This window comes from Electrona antarctica (assembly GCF_951216825.1).
Source record: "Electrona antarctica genome assembly, chromosome: 4".
Taxonomy (NCBI): domain Eukaryota; kingdom Metazoa; phylum Chordata; class Actinopteri; order Myctophiformes; family Myctophidae; genus Electrona; species Electrona antarctica.
The window spans coordinates 58125206-58148601 of record NC_136809.1 but is presented as its reverse complement, the minus strand read 5'-3'; the positions used below and the strand labels follow the sequence as shown (position 1 = coordinate 58148601).

The 23396-nt window shown below is 45.7% G+C and overlaps 1 protein-coding gene across 1 annotated transcript in view; it reads right to left on the bottom strand.

Moving 5' to 3' along the window:
• Positions 1–23396, bottom strand: part of LOC306921383 (contactin-associated protein-like 2) — a gene marked incomplete at both ends in the record, with an annotated part of 178455 nt that overhangs the window by 99710 nt on the left and 55349 nt on the right. The window contains 3 exons of the mRNA XM_079498492.1: positions 1871–2132; positions 4051–4203; positions 22855–23039. Coding sequence (XP_079354618.1) covers positions 1871–2132; positions 4051–4203; positions 22855–23039 — 600 coding nt within the window. The remainder of the gene's footprint in view (positions 1–1870; positions 2133–4050; positions 4204–22854; positions 23040–23396) is intronic.

The following is a 23396-nucleotide window of genomic DNA, read 5'->3' as shown; positions in this document are numbered from 1 at the left end:
TGCACCTTTACAACCAGTCCAACATGGTTTTTAACCCACAGACTGGTTGTTGGAGGGTTTCCTACCAACAGACTGGTTGTTGGAGGGTTTCCTACTCACAGACTGGTTCTTGGACGGTTTCCTACACACAGACTGGTTGTTGGAGGGTTTCCTACTCACAGACTGGTTGTTGGAGGGTGTCCTACTCACAGACTGGTTGTTGGAGGGTTTCCTACTCACAGACTGGTTCTTGGACGGTTTCCTACACACAGACTGGTTGTTGGAGGGTTTCCTACTCACAGACTGGTTCTTGGACGGTTTCCTACACACAGACTGGTTGTTGGAGGGTTTCCTACACACAGACTGGTTCTTGGACGGTTTCCTACACACAGACTGGTTGTTGGAGGGTTTCCTACACACAGACTGGTTGTTGGAGGGTTTCCTACTCACAGACTGGTTGTTGGAGGGTTTCCTACTCACATACTGGTTCTTGGAGGGTTTCCTACTCACAGACTGGTTCTTGGACGGTTTCCTACACACAGAATGGTTGTTGGAGGGTTTCCTACACACAGACTGGTTGTTGGAGGGTTTCCTACACACAGACTGGTTCTTGGACGGTTTCCTACACACAGACTGGTTGTTGGAGGGTTTCCTACACACAGACTGGTTGTTGGAGGGTTTCCTACTCACAGACTGGTTGTTGGAGGGTTTCCTACTCACATACTGGTTCTTGGAGGGTTTCCTACTCACAGACTGGTTCTTGGACGGTTTCCTACACACAGACTGGTTGTTGGAGGGTTTCCTACACACAGACTGGTTGTTGGAGGGTTTCCTACACACAGACTGGTTGTTGGAGGGTTTCCTACACACAGACTGGTTGTTGGAGGGTTTCCTACTCACATACTGGTTGTTGGAGGGTTTCCTAATCACATACTGGTTGTTGGAGGGTTTCCTACTCACATACTGGTTGTTGGAGGGTTTCCTACACACAGACTGGTTGTTGGAGGGTGTCCTACACACAGACTGGTTGTTGGAGGGTTTCCTACACACATACTGGTTGTTGGAGAGTTTCCTACTCACATACTGGTTGTTGGAGGGTTTCCTACTCACAGACTGGTTGTTGGAGGGTGTCCTACACACAGACTGGTTGTTGGAGGGTTTCCTACACACAGACTGTCTGGTTGTTGGAGGGTTTTCACAACTTGTGCTGTCTCTGTTGCCATATATGGCGGAGCCGCCACTACTTGTGCCGATGGAGTGCAGAGGCGTCATTTCAAAACCTATCCGGGTTGTGCAAGGACGAGCTGTGATTGGCCAGTCGCTGTGATTGGCCATTCGCTGTGATTGACAGCCTAAATCTAACCCTAACCTAACCCGTTACTTTTAGTAGCAAATTCTGATGTAAACTCAGTCTTTGAACACACCATTGAACTTTAGGCCTACCTAGGCTAGCTAGGCTACCTAAATAGGCTAGCCTAACTAGGCAACCTAACTAACTAGTTAGGCTACCTAACTATTTAGCTTTAGTCTAGTCTTAGCCAACTAAAAATGAACACTGGCATAAAAGGAACTAAAACATACTTCTTCAACAAAGATGAACATTCTTTGTTCATTGTTCTGTACTTATACATACAATTGTATGGTACAAAACACTGAAGTCCTGCAGAAACCTAAACCTAACGTCAGTAAAACTATGCCTAAACCTAACCGTAACCCTAAATCTAACCTCAGTAAAAACATGCTTGCCCTTGGGCGTGGTTATAAGCGCAACCCGGCTTGGATTTGGAATATCGCAGTGCAGAGTGCGTGGACATAAATACATCATTAACCGATTAAATGCCACCACCAGAAATATCTAAATCGGCATAGATTGTGTTAAACTGTGTCCTACCTGATGATATGCGTATGTGGTCGGTCTTGGCGGCGTGCGTCATGTTGAGGTGCACGGTGACCTTGCCGCCCTCCAGGTCGACCTCCAGCGTGCCGTGGTCAAGGTTACTGAAGAGGAGGAGCCCGTCTGGGTTCCAGGTGCGGAACTGGAAGGCCACGGACAGTGCGTTGTGATTGACTCGTCCCGGCAGCTGCAGGAAGCTGGTGGCGTTGAAGAACACCGGGAACGACTGGCTCTCCACGCACGAGAAGGACAGGTTACGCTGAGAGAGAGAGAGACATTGACTCACTGTTAGAGAGAGAGAGAGAGATAGAGATAATTGCAGTAAGTGCTCTCTTCCTAATACCTTCCAAGAAAAACACACTAGGCAAGTTTATAGCAGGACAATTTGGGTATTTCACTTAATTATCCTTCCAAATGTGGACTGGTCATCATTGAATGCAGGACAAAACAAGTGGAAGACAAGTTTGACGACGTCGGTTTGAAATGTCTCCGACTCGGAGCAAAGCAAGGGAAGAGGGAAGAGATTAATGGTGTGTCACTGGCAGTTCCCACATGGAAGCTGTTTGTGAAGCTAGGAGGATGGAACACAGGGAAATGGAGGACAGCAAATTAATTTGTCTGACGTTGGAACTTAAAAGGAGTTGCCGGAGAGAGTTTATGTTTGTTTTGTAAAACTCGAGTCACTATATGCTATGCACTGGACAAAAATGCATGACATTATTTCACTAAACTAGAAATGTGAGGAAATGCCAAAGGGAGAATAGGTATCCAACTCAATCAACTTTAACGACAGCCCGACGGGAGTTTTCACTGTAAAACTATACAGTATTTTTGCCATCACCTGAGTGGGTGAGTGGGGTAACTTTCCCGACGTTAAGCTGTGTAACACTGACATGTGGCAAAAAATGGCAAAAAATGGCAAAAAATGTTCGTTGACTACCTGTTTTCACTGACGGAAACTAAATGGAAACTAAATTAAAACTAAGTTATAGAACTAAAACTAAATATATTGACAATTTCGTCAACAAATAAAAACTAGACAAAAATGTTAAGAAGGGACTAGTGGACAATGAAGCATTGCCGGCGATGGTAACACCAAACGGTAAAAATCATTATTAAAAATGATAAACCCTTATCTCGTCCGATCTAGTTCTAGGCGATATGTGATCATAAATATGACTTGTCCAATCTCGCCCCTTAGCAGGGAATGAGTTAGGTAAGTTATGTGTCATATCTGCCCTGTGCGCCTTATTGTTCACGAAACCAAAAAGCCAAACGAAATGTAATTTTCATCCATATATTGTTCCCATGTTCAACGCCAAAAAACATAATTGTAATCACAATTTTTCGTGTGACAATTTAATCGTCAAGTAAAATGTGTAATGGTGACAGCCCTAACAAGGTATGGTGTGCTGGGAGCAGACTCAGCAGAGGTGGACAGTAACTGAGTAAATGTACTTGAGTACTGTACTGTGATTCTGAGGATCTGTATACTAATACTTGAGTATTAGATTAATCGAGTACATTTCCAAGACAAATATTTAACTTTTAATGAAGTGCATTTCTTGGAAGGCTGTAAAGTGCAGAGTACTTTTAGGTTGGCTGATTTCTTTTTCTTCTCCACTTCTGCTCTCACACTAGCTGTGTCTGTGGCTTTCCCCTCCGCTCTGCTCTCACACTAGCCGTGTCTGTGGCTTCCCCCTCCACTCTGCTCACACACTAGCCGTGTCTGTGGCTTCCCCCTCCACTCTGCTCACACACTAGCTGTGTCTGTGGCTTCCCCCTCCACTCTGCTCACACACTAGCCGTGTCTGTGGCTTCCCCCTCCACTCTGCTCTCACACTAGCCGTGTCTGTGGCTTCCCCCTCCAGTCTGCTCACACACTAGCCGTGTCTGTGGCTTCCCCCTCCAGTCTGCTCACACACTAGCCGTGTCTGTGGCTTCCCCCTCCAGTCTGCTCACACACTAGCCGTGTCTGTGGCTTCCCCCTCCAGTCTGCTCTCACACTAGCCGTGTCTGTGGCTTCCCCCTCCGCTCGCCAGTGGCAGCTGGGCTTAATTATCTCGGTCAGTGTTCAAACTGTTGTTATTAAGAGAACGTGTTTCTCTTACAAAGCCTCCACTGTCTATCTTCTTGTGGTGGGCCAGGTCAGTGATGTAATGCGTGCGTGCGTGGACCCTTACAGAGCTCTCTATCTTCTTCCTTCTGGTCAAATCGGTGATGTTTTCTCCGTTGTAGACGATGCTCTCCATGCAGCCTTGGAAGTTCTTCCTTCCACCAGTGTCTCCCCATAGAGGCTTCACACTGTAAGGCATCCCCCCGAAACTCAGCTAGAGAGAGAGAGAGAGAGAGAGAGAGAGAGAGAGAGAGAGAGAGGACATCCCAAACGGTGTTAATTTCCTCAACTAAAAGCCTTTTCATACTGGAAGTGACTGACACAGCTTGGTAATTAATTTTCGATGAGAAGTGGGCGGGCGATTAGGACGTGTGGAGAAGTTTATGGCCATAAACGCAAGTGGGCGTGCTCCCGTGCCATTGCTAAGCTCGTGCTCGTTTCGTGCACAGGCCCGCGGGCGAATAGACCTGGATTGGGGTCAGCTGACAGCAATCAGACAGTGATCCAAGCGAGAGCACCTGCATCACTCGTTGAGTCTGAAACGGCTTTAAAACTACAACAAATTGTTTGTCAACTACCTTTTTTACACTGACGAAAACTAAATCAAAACTATGCTATAATGACTAAAACTAAAGTTGCGTTCACACGAGGTACATGCACAGCATATTTGAGGCTTTGTATCTGTTACTCACACGGTCGTTCATCAAGTGTGCGTCTGTAGTGGGTTGGAGGCGCGGTGGCCAACAATCCAGCATGGAGTCTCAACTACGAGCGCTATTGGACCTAGACATTATTTATATGCATTAGAAACAATCGACTAGAAGAAGACTACTGCATGTTTTTTGTCAGCCAGAACAGGGTGAAAAAAGTGTGGAAGGGGAATAAAAATGAATTGCAGCTACAGTTATAGCTTTGTAGCTTTGCATCTGAATGTTGAGCCCAGCTCAGCTTCCATTTGTAGCTTAGCTTTATGTCGTTTGCAGCAGCTACAAACGACGTATCTGCTTTGCAGCTTCACATTGCTGGCTTCCATTGACAATGAATGGTAGACTATATGTATCTTGTGAATGCACCATTAGACATTTTCTAGAGAGAGACAGAGAGACACTAGTGAGACAGAGAGAGAGCCCCTTCAGCCAGGTGATTCTGGGACTCACAAACACAAGCACAGCCACAAACTGGACTAAAGCACATTGTAAGAAAACAAAAAAAAATAAAGAAAAATAAATAAAACTACCCTGACACATTGGGGGAGAAAATAAATCACCCAAAACCCCAGAACAGATTGGAACGTAACCTGAACAGAGAATACACCGTGGCAGAATACACTTTGACTGTTACTAAATTAAGAAACAGTGGACTGTGTACAGAGTCAGTACACACAGCCTCACCGCCGAGGAAGGATATCACAAGAGACGACAAATTGTGCATCCACCGTCCACCGGACACAAGATGAGGCGGAACGCAATACACTTTCTAACTACCTGCCAGCTGGGCCGAGACACAAAATAACTCACTAGAAACTCCCCATTTCTGCTGGCTGAAATACAGAAATGTGTAGAGATGGGCAGTTACAATTAAATGTGTTATTTGTTCTTTAATTGCACATAGAGTACCGATGTTCTGACGTCACTAAAATCTATTTGGCATACAGCCGTACCGATGCGATATGGGTTTATTTTGTTGTTATTCATTCCCCATTTCCAAATCTTAAACTAGGCACGCTGCAGAATGCAGATAACCACACAGCAACATTTGCTGTTGCTATATTTCATGTCATGATTATGAATTGAATACCCAGGACCTGAATGGACATTTTTGGTGATATCCTTTTAGTGTTAGTACTCTGTACTGTTTACATTTCTGACTAATGAAGTATTAAATTAATCGATCAATCAATCAATCAATCAATCAATCAATCAATCAATCAATAATAGACAGATAGGTAGGCTGTAACCTCGCCTCACCAGGCTTTCCACCTCGGAGGAAAACCTGGTCTCTATTTAATTTCGCGTATATGATCCGCTCGGGAGCGGATGATATCATTACGTCATGTTGTAGAATTGTTTTGTAGTTTCTCTACCCTCCCTGGAGTCCTTCCTCTCTCTCTCACCTGACTCTGTAACCTCATCCTTCCTCTCCTCTGTCTCATCTGCATTCGACCAACACTGCCCCCTCTCATCCAGGCCAGCTCGCTCATGTCCTGGTTATCTGAAACTCTCAGATCTGAACGAACACCTCTAAGGACAGCCGAAAGGAAGTGGCGCAAGACAAAGTTACCTGATGACCTCTCCCACTTTCACTCACTCCTCTCTGCCTTCTCCCTCTCACTAACCACTGCTAAAACCTCTTTCTACCACACCAAAATCCAATCCTGTACTTCTAACCCAAGGAAGCTCTTCATCGGCGGGACAGCACTAAAGTGGTTCTCTTCCTATCTCACCGACCGGACCTACCAGGTCTCCTGGAAAGGTCTGCTATCATCCCCCCGAACCCTCCAAACTGGGGTCCCACAGGGATCTGTACTTGGTCCCCTCCTTTTCTCACTGTACACTAAATCCCTTGGCACTATCATCTCTGCTCACAATATATCCTATCACTGCTATGCCGATGACACACAAATGTTTCTATCCTTCCCCCCCTCTGCCACCCAGGTGGAAGAGCGCATCACTGCATGCCTGGCTGACATCTCACAGTGGATGTCCTCCAACCACCTCAAGCTGAACCCAGACAAGACTGAGCTTCTCTTTTTCCCAGCTAAGTCCTGCCCTATGCGGGAGCTAACTATTTCCGTAGACAACGCCCTGGTAACGTCTGTCCCAACAGCCAGGAACCTTGGTGTAGTCCTGGACAGTCAGCTCTCGTTCAAAACTCACATCACAGCTGTCACTCGATCCTGTAGGTTCACACTCTATAACATACGACGAATTAGACCGTTCCACACCCAGGAATGAGCCCAGCTCCTAATCCAGACAACCGTCTTGTCAAAACTTGACTATTGTAACTCCCTCCTCACTGGCCTACCGGCATGTGCACTTAAGCCTCTCCAACTGATCCAAAATGCCGCAGCTCGCTTGGTCTTCAACCAGCCAAAATTCTCACATGTCTCCCCCCTGCTCCGCTCCCTGCACTGGCTCCCGGTCGCTGCCCGCACAGAATACAAAACTCTGATGCTGGCATTTAAAGCAACCAAAGGTATGGCTCCCCCATATCTTGCAAGCATGATTGAACCCTACAAACCCTCCCGCGCACTCAGATCAGCCAACGCAGGGAAGCTGGAAGTACCCTCACTAAAAACGCCGGGACAACGCTCCACACGTCCCAAACTCTTCTCCCTTCTGGCCCCAAAACTGTGGAATGCACTTCCCGTTGCAATCAGAACTGCAGCATCACTCCCGATCTTCCGCCGCAGTTTGAAAACCCACCTTTTCAGACTCCACCATGGCCCATAGCACTTACCCTACCCCCTTAGACAGCACTTTTTAGACTTAGATAGCATTTGTAACAGACTTATAGCATGTCATGTAGACAGCACAATAACAGTACAGCATAGTATAATATATATGTATAGTTTATATGTATAGTCTCATTATATAGATATGTTCTAGTTACGTTCTTAGCTTACGCATGTTTCTTGATAAATGCTTTTTATATATGTGATGTAAGCCCATGCTTTTTGTTCTTGCTTAATGTAAGTCGCTCTGGATTAAGAGCGTCTGCTAAATGCCTAAATTGTAAATTGTATTATCAGGCAGGAACAATCTAACGGAACTGCCTTTTCCCTTAAACCGGAAGAATGAAAATAAAAGCCTGTAGCTTTTTTTGTGAAAAATCGGTTTGAGGGAAAAGGAAGTCCCGGAAGATTGCTGACTACAAAACAATGGAATGGTGCCCAGGCTAGGTAGGCTGTAGATAACCAACATAACCAGATAGGTATATAGGCAAATTGTCACGCGTAGCCAGACAACTATTCCCAATCTCCGAATGCTATATATATAGTATAGTCTGCAACTACACCTCCAGAAATCACATCAATCTGTTTGTCATTTCCGTTCACAAAAAATATATATTTTAAAATATATTTAGAGCTTATTTTTTTGTTATTTCCATTTCTGCTAAGCACCAAGCTATATAGGCCTATGCTTTGGTGATTTTGATTTATATTAGGATAAATTTGCACAGCTGTAAAGACGAAATGGAAGTGGGGAGGTAGCTTCACTTCCGGTTAATATTTTTCTCATGATCAGAGCTTCCGTTGCTCCAGACTGTATGACAGAAGCATTTAAAAACTGCAGGAGGCAACAATCTGGCAACAGGAGACTAGGCTGCAGATAACCAACACAGCAGCATAACCAGCTTCACAACAACAACAGACTATAGGTACGTACATTATGTTCTCCCGGTGTCCCCTAGGGTAGGTACCCTCACAAAGAAACATGCCGTAATCCTGGTCTCTATACTGCCTCCCCCTGGTCAGCCAAATTCAGGCGCCCCTGATGGAGGGGAAAGGCACTTGTTGGAATAACATGTTCCTTCCACGCGCTACATCCAACCGGGGAAACTCCTCCCTGTCAGGTGAAAAGAAGCGGCTTGGACTCATCATGCATTAAAGGGAGCATGAGGTCAGTACATTGCTCTCCCCAGGTTGGCAGAGGGAGTGTAGTGCCCAGGATTACACTAGACAATTGACACTGGGTGAAAAGAAATTGTTACAAACATTGTGGGATAAAAATGTTGAGAATATAATCTCTCAAAGCGTTCATTATTGGTCATTTGTCAGTAATTTATTAATCTTCTGTTCATGATTTTAGCACCCTGCAAAAAATAAGTGAACCTCCAAGATGTGCAATATGTGCACAGCCAGCAGAGGAAGGAAAACAGCTGTCAATCCTTACTGAAAAGGGTAGTGACACCATCAACCTAGCAAGTAAATCTCGAGAGGATTACATTCATAAATCACATGGACAATTTATTCATCAAATTTGCCGCAAGAATTATACAAAGCAACAAGAAATTGTTAAAGCCCTGAAGGAGAAGCAAGAAACAGAAAAAGGTGATACAGTTGACACACGTGTTCTACGCTCAGCTGAGGATGAATTCAATTATGGCAAAGACTGTCTATTCTGTGGGACATCAGTGGATATTGGGCCCAAGAGGAGGAGTACTGACATGACTGTATTCGAAGTGGAGACATTGGAGTTCAAGGAAACAGTCTTGAATATTTGTGATGACAGAGGAGATGTGTCTCCTCACAATTAAAGTGTCTCCCCTTTACCTCCCAATGCTGCACATTTTACCCAGGTTATTAACATAAAATAGGTGTAACTTAACATTGTGGGAGAGAGCAAGGCAGTGAGTGAGCGAGATAGAGAGGGCCAAGACTGGCGGGGGTTGACTGACGCATGACGTTCAGTTGGAGCTTGGAGGCCCCCCTGAGGGTGGAGGCCCGTTTCAATTGAAACTGGTGAAACATAGCTAAGGCCTCCCATGTGTGCAGTGTCAATTTCCGCACCAAGAGGCGAATACCAGAACAATATCAGACCAGCAAAACGGAGGCCAAAAAAAACTAAACAAGGTCGTCCACAAGACAAAGTCAGAGTCAACGCCTTTCTATAAGTTGTGAAATTCCTAGAAGAAAATGACGATGAACAGATCACCATCAATGATCTTGTTAGTCGAATGGATGACAATCTCCAAGGCTCAGAACTTGAAGCATATAGCTCTACATACATGAAAGCTAAACTAGAGGAACACTTTGGAGACAAAATAATCCAAACAAACATTAATGGAAAGCCAAATGTGATTACCTTCAGGAGTACAATCAAAGTAATCCTTCAGGACTTTTATGCTCAAAGGGAAGTTGATCCAGAAAAAGAGAAGAGGAGGAGAATTGAAACCGCAGCCAAACGTATCAAAGATGACATCAAATTGGTGGCAACCTCCCAAGAAGTATATCCTGACTGTGATGTCTGCAGAGGAGGCCAAAGACTTTCTTCCAGAAAGCCTCAAACTTCTACTGAAAGTGCTGTTCGTAGGCAAAGACATTGTCACATTGGCGTGAAAACTGCCTCCATCGGTCAGACAATCATGCAGGCAACCAGACCAAGAGTTATTCTAGCTCCACTGCAGATTGGGCTTGCTGTCCAGCTCCAACATCAGGATTTATGAACAATGCTGTGAACCGATACATGGAACATGGCACATGGAACCGATATTCCTGGCTTCTCTGGAGGGTTTGTCCAATATGCAGCAGACAACGTGGACCACAACATTCAAACCTTGGATGGCAACAACACCTTCCATGGAATGGGGATGATTGCTGCCATAACACCAGCTACCAAGAGCAGCAATCCCATCCACAAGGCAAAGGTCACCCAAAGTGATGGTTGGGAGAGTTCCAATCCTGTTCCACAGTGAAGTAAGTCATGTAAATACCAAAGTGACATACGAGAAGCTTTTGACTACACTGGCACAGGACCCGACGGCAGAGCTAGACCTCATATGGAAGACAGCCACCCTGTATGCATCACCAAGGCCGTCATGGTCTGGGATGATGCAGTTTGTACATCATGGCACTCACCCAGGTAAATCATCCTTTGTCTTTCTTCCAATAATTGACATGAAACCCACTGACCCTACATGTATCTACTCCACACTCAAGTTTATATGTGAGCATGCCCACTGTCACAATGCCACCCCAATCATCACTTTTGATCAACCACTCTGGTGGAAGGCTATGCTTATCATTGAAGCGGGAGGGATAGCATAGTCCTGCGGCTAGGGAGCTTCCACACCAACATGAGTTTTTTGGGTTGCATTGGGCATCTCATGGCTGGTACTGGGTTGCAATAAGTAATGGAGCTTTTCTATGCTCCCAATGCTGTGGTACACATGACGACGGGGAAAGCAATTTCAAGAGCTGTACGTGCACACCTCCTTACCGATGGCGTCCTCAATAGCCTGGTTCTGTCTGATGCACTGTGTGGCTCTCCCTCTGCAGCTTGGAGAGGTGTGTGATGTTCAGATGTCAGAGGATGATAACCCAGCTGGGAATGGAACGGGAGAATCAGATCTGGATGAAGTAGCTCTCCTCTATGCATAGTTGATGGAGGGATTAGTGATCTGCAGAGGTAGCTTGCAATGCTGATGTGTTGCTCAGAATCAAGGAACAACTCAAAACTGAATCCTTGAAATCCTCCAGCAGGACTGCTGCCCTGTGGTTACAGTACATGGATATGGTAGACATACTTTGAAAGTTTCTGAGAGGCGAACGTACTGGAAATTGGGCATTGCACCTTGAGGCAATATCAGAAATGCTTCCTTACATCTGGGCACAATCTCTACACGGAATCCAATCAGATCTATGTGCAAGATCTAATGTGCAAGCTCCAGGTGGATCACCCAGACGTCTACCAGAAATTTGAAGAGGGATTCCACGTTGTCAGACGCAGTGATCGGCTATGGGCTGGCCTGTCTGTAGATTTAGCTATCGAACAGGTGCTCATGAGGAGTATGCAAACCAGTGGTGGCCTCACAAGAGGGCCAGAGCAGAAACGTTTGACATGGCTGCTCTCCATGCCAGCTTGTGCTGAAATCAACATTGCAATGCAAGAGCTGCCAGGGGTGAACCACAACACTGGTGAGCAGAACACAGACCTGACAGTTGTAAGACCAGCACGTGATATGGAGGACACACTCACAGTTCTGAAATATTTCCAAGAAAGGCATCCTTTCTGCTCTGATCCAAGCTTGCACAGTATTTCAACTGGGGTCCACGCACACCCGTCTGTGAGTGTCGATGCAGCAAAGGCCATTGGAGACACGATCTTAGCCAAGATGGATGGACAGGATGCTTATGAGTACTCATTTAAAAAGAGGGATCAGGCAATCACCATGAGGACAACATCTTTATTGAAGATTGATGACGAAGCAGTGCACATGGATCCTCATCTACTTTTCCAGCGACTCACAATTGCTGCAAAAGCGTCACAAGACCTGCCATCAGTGTTTAAATATGAGCTGTGTAGTCATCCTCCAGCACTGTTTGACACCTGCCTGATGCTTCGACAGCCACAGAAGCCAGTGCTAGCTGAGGCCATCTGGGCGCTCCATACACCTGACCTTTCAGGAGTCACCGGCCCTGTTCAGCATGTGCTGGATGGTGGAGCACTTATTCAGCGCATCCCGTGGACACGTGGATCCACTTACATGGACACATGCAAGCGGTACGGCGAGTATGTGATAAAAAGAACTGTCAGACATATCATGGCCCATGAGATGCTTATCTCCTCATAGTAGAAAAAGCAGTGGAGTCTGCAACCACAACAACTACTGTGGTCATTGGTGATGACACAGATCTGCTCATCCTCCTCATCTACCATGTTGACCTCAAGTCACACAACCTCATCTTCAAACCTGAGCCAAAAAAGAGCATGATGAAGCCACATGTCTGGAACATCAAATCTCTGAAACAGCAGCTGGGTCCCAGTGTGTGCAATCACATTCTCTTCATCCACGCAGTAGCTGGGTGTGACACTACCTCCCTTCTTTATGGGATTGGAAAAGCAGCTCCCCTCAAAGAAATCACAACCATGAATGACTTCCGTGAGCAAGCTACAGTGTTTGACAAACAGTCAGCTTCAACAGTAGAGGTTGTTTCAGCAGGAGAGAAGGCTTTGGTTTGGCTGTACAATGGGAAGTATGGGGAGGGTCTTGACTCATTAAGATGCAAGCGCTTTTGTGAGAAGGTGGCTAGTAGCACATCTCATGTAAAGCCAGAGAGTCTGCCACCTACAGCTGCAGCAGCAAAGTATCACAGTCTCCGTGCGTACTACCAAGTGCAGCAGTGGAAGGGAACTGCATGTGAGCTCCTGCCGCAAGAATGGGGATGGGAAGAGAATGATGGGGGGCTTGTCCCTGTCCAGACGGACATACCTCTAGCTCCACAGGAACTGCTACGGGTCATCAGATGCACCTGCAAGACAGACTGCAGCAGCCTGAGGTGCACTTGCAAGAAGCATGGCATTGATTGCTCTGTTGCATGTGCAAACTGCAAAGACACAGGGTGTGCAAACACATGTCTGGTTGAAAGTGATGATGATGAAGATGATGAAGAATAGTTTAAATATAATGACAACATTGCTTTTATAACTTTAAAGTTTTTGTAATGTCCAATATGCATGTGTTTTACCTTTTATTGCATTCATAAACCATATTTCCGATTTTCTCTTGTGTGAAGATGGTCCCTTTTTTCTCACAAAATGCCTATCATATTAAGAATTTCCTTGTGCACAATCAATTTACTGCATCCAAGAAAGTTTCTAGGTAATTCTGGAAAGTATTGAACCTTTTCTTTGGACACCAGCTAAGAAAACTTCCATACATCGATTTTTAACATGGGTGTCAATGGGGAATTGTGACATCATCTATTTCAGCATTTTTCACTAGGTTCCCCTACTCCGATTTCTTAGGACTTTTGTTATTATTAACATATTGATGAAACAAAAAAAGTGGAAAGAGTTTGTGTTGCAATTTTGTTTGAGGTTGACCCCCTTTTTTTCTTAGATTGCCTTGTACTAATAGCTGTAATCTAGTCTTGTAAGTAACGTCGTTAGGTTACTGGATTGCCCATGAAACTAATCCCATTAAGTTACAAATTACCTTCTGAGAAAAGTAATTTAATAGATTATTTTTACGTTATTTTCTGTTACCCGACAATTAAAACCCATGTTTTAATGCTTGCACAAATTGGTTACATTGTATTAGGCTACTGCCTACCGTCATTGCGCCGCATTATCACAGCCCTAATTAACTCTATGGTTAAAAATGAGAATGATACACACCATGAGTACCACAGACGAAAAACAGTCTAAGTCCAAATTTCAGACTGACCCCTCCATGAAAAGGCCTCGTTGTCCTGAACCCTTATCTACCATTTATATATTATGGATCAATAGTGTGGACTTAGACTGTTATTCGTCTGTGGTACTCATTACTGACCATAGACAATATCCCCTTTACAGCTCTCTCTTTATTAACGAATATAATTCGCTACAATCGCCAGCCTATACACGTACTGTAGGACTGGACAGAAAGAGAGTGCAGAGTACAGACAATATGCCATACTAATGAGGCTGTTGCGCTACGCTCTGATGCCCTCTCCACGCCGCGTACCACGGCGCATGAACAACAACAACAACAACACCACCATGGACCCACGACTCACGTATGAACTAGATAGTTTATAAGAAATGGCACGGCGGCCATCCTTGCAGGCAGTGACAGTAACATAATGAGAATCCTGTAGGCTGTAACCTGTTATTTTGGGGGGGCAACATCACAGAGAGCTTCACACGCCATCACCGAGAAGAGACCATAAAATCATAGAGGCGGATCCAACGCAATAGGCCCAGTCTCTGGGCCTTTGCAGGTGAGTTTCGTTCTGGTCGGGACCTGCCGTGCCACTTGATTTGTGCTTACTTCTCGCTGTGGGCTACCGTGTGTAGCCCTTGCGGGTACGTTTCTGTGCTGAACCGCTGCCTGATCGTCTACCTCTCACCCTGCCTGCACTACCTGTTTATTGCCGTTACTCTTTTACTGGCCAAAGATCTTTTTCTTCCCCAGCACCACCACCACCACCACCACAATGCCTCCACTCACCTCCTCATCCAACTGCGACGGCTGCCTCCGCCTAGCCCAGAGAGTGGCCGAACTGATGGAAAGAATCTCCACCCTTCGCCAGATTAAAAGTGATGAGCTATTCCTCGAATCCCTCCTGTGTCCTGATGCCGTCCCCCCAGCCCTGGACATAGACTCATCTGATCCCGAGGTACGCGTAGGCACTGCCGCGTCCTCCGAAGCAGCAGGTGACCTGGACCTCACTGTCCCGATGCTGGCGAGCACTAGCCCCGCCGCCTCAAACGAGGCCAGGCGGGACCTGGACGTCACTGTCCCAGTGGAAACGCGCGACCGTTGGTCCTTAAATGGAGCTAAGCCCAAAGTCCGTCCTTGGTCATGTTCCACTCCCGCTCCTTGGTCAATAGTTCCCCGAAAAAAGGGGAAAAAAACACACTCCCGTGTAAATAATTCTCATCAAGTCCCTCAAATCTCCACCAGCAATAGCCCTGTCTTGCTGGGAGAGCAGGACTTTCCCTTGCTCCCTGGGCAAATTACTCCCGTCCATGAAGAATTGGCTATGCAGTCTGGTCCCTACTTCCGTCACTTCCAGCCACCATCACTCGCGTAATAGTCCATGTCGGGACCAATGACACAGCCCTCCGCCAATCTGAGCTGATGAGAGATCAATTCCTACACCTAATCGATCTCCTACTCAGCTGTAGGCTATCATTTTCTATCTCTGGCCCCATCCCCACTTTTGGCCGCTCTGACGAGCGGTTCAGCAGACTGGCCAGTCTGAGTGCATGGCTTCAGTGCGTCTGCCGCACGTATGACATTTTCTACATTGACAATTTTAATCTCTTTTTAGATCGCCCTTCTTTCTTTTATAGAGATGGCCTACATACGAGCAGACGGGGAAGCCAAGCACTGGCCACCAACATAGCTGTTAGCCTCCGCCACCACCGCCCACCCTGCTTGACCAAAACAACACAGTCCAATACTGACTCGTCCGTCACGGATTGATGTCCCCCCGGTCCCAGCTCCAATAGTTCCGCCTCATTTCCCAGCCTAATTTTCATCGGGCTTGGACCAACATCCACACTTACAGCTCCCGTTTGTAACACAATTAATTTAACAAATCATACCAACCAACCAATTATGATATCTACCTCCTACCATAAGCGTATTTCTATTTCTAAGATCCCTGTGATCATCACCTACCGCTATCCCATTAGAGTCAGACAGAAAAATCCGCCAGCAAATCCTGTTTTTTCCAATTTATTATCAATCACCCCTTCCATCCAGCTTTCGCTGACAAAACACAAACCAGAGGTTCTACGAATGGCACTTTTAAATATAAGGTCCCTTAATGAAGATAAAACGTTTTTAGTTAGAGACCTAATTACAACACACAAGCTGGACTGCCTGTTTTTAACAGAAACATGGCTTACTACAGATGCCCCGGCTGCTCTTATTGAGACATCCCCCCCTAATTATGATTTCTTCTACTGTAGTAGACAGTTACAGAAGGGTGGAGGGACAGCCTCTATAATCACAAAGGGGTTTGTAACGAAGACTCTGACTAGGACGATGGGCTATATGTCATATGACATGTGTAACGAAGACTCTCACTTACATTCATCTTAGCTTAACTGGGAGAGTGTTCGTTGGATATACAGTCTCCATATATGGGGATATCCGACTAGGACGCCAGGGCTATATGATATATAGCATGTCTAGTATGACAATCCCTATATTTGGGCCGCCCGAGCCGACCTAGAGCTGATATCAGATAGATGCGGTAGAACCATATATGGATAGATCTAACTGGCTTAGTCATCATGACAAGCCTGGTCGTCGGAGCATATATAAAGGGTAGGCTTCAGGGAGAAGGCAGAAGTCAAAGCATCCTGGTTTAAGTTCTAACCGGACACCACTGCGGGGGTCCTAAGCTAAGTAATCAGCAATACAGCCTTGAGCTATTTTATATGGTCCTTCTTGAGTACGGATTAGGGCTTACCGCAGTAACGGGATGCTGAAGTCTTCCAGACACATACGAACCAAGGTATCTGGCTTTACAACCCATATACCTTGAGTAGCCAACCCCTGACTCAGTGGCAAGATTCTAACCAGATGGTAACCCAGTTGTCGCCGTCAGAGCACGAACGCTCTGTCGGTCCTGGCTGCTCCGCAGGTGAGCAGCAGTATCTCGAAGTTGTGAGATCCACTCTGTTGCCGCCAGAGCATGAACGCTCTGGCGGTCCTGGCTGCTCCTTAGGTGAGCAGCAGCGTCTCGAAGCTGTGAGATCCACTCTGTTGCCCCCAGAGCATGAACGCTCTGGCGGTCCTGGCTGCTCCTTAGGTGAGCAGCAGCGTCTCGAAGCTGTGAGACCCACCCAGTTGTCGCCGTCAGAGCATGAACGCTCTGTCGGTCCTGGCTGCTCCGTAGGTGAGCAGCAGCGTCTCGAAGCTGTGAGACCCACCTGGTTACCAGAATCTGGATGCCAGAATCTCGGAGCCGTGAGACCTCCCCGGCCCTTAGAGTCAGAGAGCACTGGTGATGTGCAGGAAAGAGAGAGCACTGGTGATGTGCAGGTAAGAGAGAGCACTGGTGATGTGCAGAGCACTGGTGATGTGCAGGAAAGAGAGAGCACTGGTGATGTGCAGAGCACTGGTGATGTACAGGAGAGAGAGCAACCATTGACAGGGAACGCCCTTAATGGGTGGCATGTGATTTGATCTTGAGGTTTTTATGACCCACCGTAACATCAAAGGAAGAAAGCGCAAAGCTTGGACGCCCTCAATGGGGTGGCTTGAATGGCTGACGTTTGCTGTTCAAGCCTCAGTATGCTTGTATTGGGGTGGCCTGAGGGGTCTACTGTTCAAGCCTTCTTGATATGGTACAGATTTCCATGGGAAATCTGGGGGTGGCAATGAGTGTAACGAAGGCTTTCACCTAGAGCTTCTGGTGGATATCATGAGAGCATTGTCTGGACAGCATGATGATGCAAGGGCATCGGAGCTATATCAACCCTCCCATAGATGTTGGAGCAGTCGGAGGACGGCAGAGGCTTCGTTCACCGATAGGATATCGAGATGAAAGTGCAAGCTGACAGACCAGAAGTCCAGGTTCATAGGGACCGAAGTAGTCCAGCAAGGAGGCTGGACGGTCACTCTTGCAGAAATGACCATGAGCATAACCAGGAGACGAACAGTCATCATGCATGGTACGGTAGTAGCACCCAATTCTGCCGATCATACACCAAGTAACCAGCAAGACGGCAAGAAGCCGTATGTCAGTACTGTAATAGCGGCACACACCATCTTGGGGTATGCGGCAGGTTCAAACGACGAGATTTGATATGACAGATGAAGCTGTGTTATCAGCAATGGACGTCGTCATGCAGGCAAGAAACTGTAAACTACAGACTAGGAGTGAAATGTGGTGGAAGGCACCCGCTGGCTCTTCACAGTATTAATAGGAGCCGGTTGAACCGGAGAGCAGATGAACATTTGCGGAACCCTAGGACACCTAAGATCGAGACGGGACAGGATTTACAAGAGGAATTACCGCAGCCAGCTTTTACAATCTTGACTATAGCAGGAGAGTCCTTGCATGTGGGCTATCCACCGCCTAAAGGGAGAAATGTCATGTTTAAGGTGTGCAAAGTTCTAATTTGCAATTGTGGCAAAGTAATGGAAGTATATGCAGTTCTGGATGATGGTTCAGGGCGAACCATTTTGTTACACACAGTTGCCAAGCAGGTCAGATTGAAGGGTCAACCTGAAGAGTTGCGTATCAGAATCATGAGAGATCTTCAAGTTTTGCACGGGGTGGCTGTATCTTCCGAGGTATCTCCTGCCGTACAGCCAAACCAAGTCAATAATATTGAGGGAGCATTGATCGCCAAAAAGCTTGGATTGTGAGCATACACAGATCGTCAGCAGACTAATGGAGAGAGATTAACATCTTCGAGAGCCTCCCTTGCTGGATAACTACCAGGTCTGGCCTGTTAGAACCTAGCCGAAAGAAAGGACAATTGTCTGCAGGGCTCGACAGTGCGACTAGGTACTCGCATTTGCGAGTTAAAATATCACCGTGCGAGTTGTCAAATTCACTTTGTAGCACCCGTGCGACTACAGAATTTGACCGTTCAATCGTGATAAAGACAAGGCTCTACAGCAAGTGCACAGTCTATAGTCGCGGTTCTATACCTACATTTATATTTATATAGTACGGCGGTGTCGTTCGCCAAAAAGAGCTACAAGCTAACAACGTGTCGAGACTCAATGCGGCGTTCATTTGAAGATCTGTCCCTTTTGCTCCCACCGCCCCGCCCCTCCATGTGTTGCTGTTCAGTACTTCTCTTCCCTGTCAGCAGCGAACGCAGCAGGATAGCATGATAGCACAGAAGGAGTTGCTAGGACCCCGACACGTTGAATACTAAAGTTATTTGGAAAGTTTAATGTTCAAACATCACTCTATAACTTTTAACCAAACGTGGGTGAAACAGCGTGCGGCCGTGCACGCAAAGAGTGCACGTGTGCACGGATTCTACCAAAACAACCATCGCTCAGCACCTCGCTTACAAAATCGTGTGCGCAGCGCAAATGATAATACGAATGACCGACTTGGCTGGGTACATATTAGTCAGTAGCCTGCATAACGAGCGACGGAAAAAAGGCAAAGATCCCCCCCACTACCTCCTTCCACCACGCCGAGGTGTATGCCTATGTACGATGGTCTGAACTGAAGCAGTCAAAGCCAAGGAGAATGTTACAATACTAATAGTACCATCGAGTAGCCTGCGCCCTGCACCGAATCTCACACGATAGAACAGCAGGATAAAAACGGATAGAAAGTCTGTCTGTCCATACATGAGCAACATAAAATGAATTGATTATCCATCTATCTATCCATCTATCCCTCTATCTATTTGCATAAAAAACTAATAGACTATCAGCATAAAAACAAATTGATTATATAGATTATATAAAAACAAACAAATCCAGATGAATATCAATATTGTGATCATTTCTGAAAGATTTTTCATATTGCCCGCCCCCTACCTCATATCACTGTATTAAAGAAAAATCACACCTGTGTGAAGTGAGGGGCGCTCTTATCATACATCATCATGAATCATCTCATATTGGCCAATCAGAATGCCTGTTGCCTGTGATTGGTTAGCTGATTTGCTCGTTTACATATGACATACATTGTCCTTTCAATGTCAATGGCGTTTAATGTTTTGATGTTTAATTTACGTCATATTTAGCGGAATTTTGACCTAATTTCTCCTTTCATTGTCAAGATATTGAGACGTGTGGGGACTACAGCTGTATATAGGAGGGGCTAGCGCCCCTCAAAAACACATTATTTGATAACTTTTCATCATGCTCCTAAAATAATTTGTGTGCTACTAGATTTTTCAACTTAGTCGCACACGTGCTACTTGGAAAAATGCTAAGCGTCGAGCCCTGATTGTCTGAGTCTTCTGGATGCGGTATAGATTTCAACGTGAAATCTGGGGTGGCTGTAACGAAGACTCTGACTAGGACGATGGGCTATATGTCATATGACATGTGTAACGAAGACTCTCACTTACATTCATCTTAGCTTAACTGGGAGAGTGTTCGTTGGATATACAGTCTCCATATATGGGGATATCCGACTAGGACGCCAGGGCTATATGATATATAGCATGTCTAGTATGACAATCCCTATATTTGGGCCGCCCGAGCCGACCTAGAGCTGATATCAGATAGATGCGGTAGAACCATATATGGATAGATCTAACTGGCTTAGTCATCATGACAAGCCTGGTCGTCGGAGCATATATAAAGGGTAGGCTTCAGGGAGAAGGCAGAAGTCAAAGCATCCTGGTTTAAGTTCTAACCGGACACCACTGCGGGGGTCCTAAGCTAAGTAATCAGCAATACAGCCTTGAGCTATTTTATAGGTTAAACTCTACGAGCATCTCTTTTGATCAATTTAAGTCCTTTGAATATCATGCCTGCCTACTAAACTGCCAAGGTACTACATTAGTAATAACGGTCTATAGACCACCAAAGCTGCCCAACTTTTTAACAGATTTCTCAGAGTTTCTATCTATCATAACTACCAATTTCGATAAGATCATTATTTCTGGAGACGTAAACCTGCATATTGACAATGAAACAGAAAAAAAAGCCATAGACTTTATTTCTCTATTAAATGATCTGGGCTTTACTCAACACGTGAGGGGTCCAACACATAAATGTGGTCACACATTAGACCTTGTCATTACACGTGGGCTCACTGCACATATTTCTTCAGCCACAGATGTTGTGTTCTCTGACCATTTCTTTATTGAGTTCACTGTATGTCTACCGGTACCACTGTACAATACTGACCGCCTAAAAAAGCGTTACCTTACCCCTGAAGTAGCTGAACAGTTCGCACACTGTTTAAAGAACATACCCACCCTCACCCTGCCCTCATCTGTTGATGAATTAGTTACGGATTTTAACAATAAATTAAGGTCAATGCTTGACTCTGTAGCGCCTATACAAATTAAAAAGCTCTCCTCCAAACAGAAGCCCCCATGGAGAAATTAGTCAGTAAACGAGCAAAAACGGCATTGTCGGAAAGCCAAACGTACATGGAGAAAAACTAAACTACAAGTTCATTTTGACATTTTTAAGGAACAGCAAAATACATACATACAACACAATCCTCAGAGAGGCTAGGCAAGCACATTTTTCAGAACTCATCCAAAAAAATCAAAGCAACCCTAGAATACTTTTTTCCACCATTGATAGTTTAACAAACCCTCCCTTTCAATATCCTAGTGATTTCTTTTCAATTAAAAAATGCAACGAATTTTCAGCCTAGTCAAGGTTATAAATGACCTTAGAGTGAACGCTGACACTAAGCACCTGTCCGTCCTTGTTCTCCTGGACCTCAGTGCAGCGTTTGATACGATCGACCACAACACTCTTTTGGACAGACTTGAATGCCACGTTGGTCTCTCTGGCACTGTCCTCAAGTGGTTCAGATCCTATCTGACAGGTCGAGACTCCTTTGTAGCCCTGGGTGACCATACCTCTGAAAAGATGGAGATGTCATGTGGGGTTCCCCAAGGCTCTATCCTAGGTCCTATGCTTTTTAATTTATATATGCTGCCACTAGGCAATGTCATCAAGAGACACAAAATTGATTTCCATAGCTATGCGGACGACACACAACTTTATATATCTGTATCCCCTAAGGACCTCAGCCCCATTGACACCCTAACAAACTGCATCTCTGATATCAATGTCTGGATGTCAGAAAACTTTCTCCAATTAAATAAAGACAAAACTGAAATCCTAGTTTTTGGGGATGACCCAAACAGGGAACAAGTATCTGAAAAACTCAAATCATGCTCATTCAACACCAAGGATCAGGTAAAAAACCTTGGTGTCATACTCGATTCCAATCTAAATTTCAAGGCCCATATCAGTAACATCACCAAAGTGTCATTCTATCACCTGAGGAATATTGTCAGAGTCCGTGGGTTTCTCTCACAGGCTGATACAGAAAGACTAATGCACACATTTATCACTAGCAGGCTAGATTATTGTAATGCCCTCCTATCAGGTATCCCCAAAAAATAAGTTGCCCGGCTACAACTAGTCCAGAATGCAGCAGCACGCATACTGACCAAGACCAGACGGAGAGCACACATCACACCCATTTTAAAATCACTTCACTGGTTGCCTGTTTTATCCAGAATTGATTTTAAGATAGATCTTAGATCCTCAGGAACTGGTCTTTTAGAGGTTCCTAAGACTAGACCTAAAACAAAAAGGCATGGAGAAGCAGCCTTCAGCTACTACGGTCCTATCATGTGGAACAGCCTGCCTGTAAACCTGCGGCTCTCAGAATCCACGGACATTTTTAAAAGAAAACTTAAGACATACCTTTTTAGCATTGCTTTTAATTAGGTCATATTATTATCCTTGGCTTAGGTTTATTTGTAATGTTTTCCAATGTTTTATTTTCCCTTCTTTGTTTTTTCCATTCCCTTTAATGTATTTTATATTTGTAAATCTGTGAAGCACATTGGGTTGCACTTGCTGTATGAAATGTGCTATACAAATAAAGTTTTGATTGATTGATTGATTGATAATGGCTGCGGTCTGCATATGGTATGCCTCGCAGGCTACTGCAGCTCATAGTCCAGATCCGGAACTTCCGTATGCCCAGTCCAGATCCACTCACCTCATAGTCCAGGTCCAGGTGGTCAAACTCTCCGTTGGTCCTGAAGTGCTGTGTGTGCGTATCGAGCGTGAAGTTGACGTTGCGTCGGTATCGTTCCATCACCACCGAGTGCCAGTGGGCGTCGTCCAACAGGCTGCCGGTCATCACGGAGGTGTGGCCTAGGATGGAGCCGTGCTGGTTACTGCCTGTTGACGGACCAATGAGGAAAGAGGGGGAGGAGTCACTGCCTGTCAATCAGCACCTGAGGTGGGGTTGGCGAAAGGGCCTTTCTGTGTGGAGTTTGCATGTTGTCCCCTAGGGTACGTACCCTCACAAAAACATGCAGTAATCCTGGTCTCTAAACTACCTCCCCCTGGCCAGCCGGGCGCCTGATGGAGGGGAAAGGAACTGGTCGGAATAACGTGTTCCTTCCACGCGCTACGTCCGGCCGGGGAAACTCTCCCCTGTCAGGTGAAAAGAAGCAGCTTGGACTCCTCATGCATAGAAGGAGGCATGAGGTCAGTCCGCTGCCCCCCCAGGTTGGAAAAGAAATCTTTTTTTTT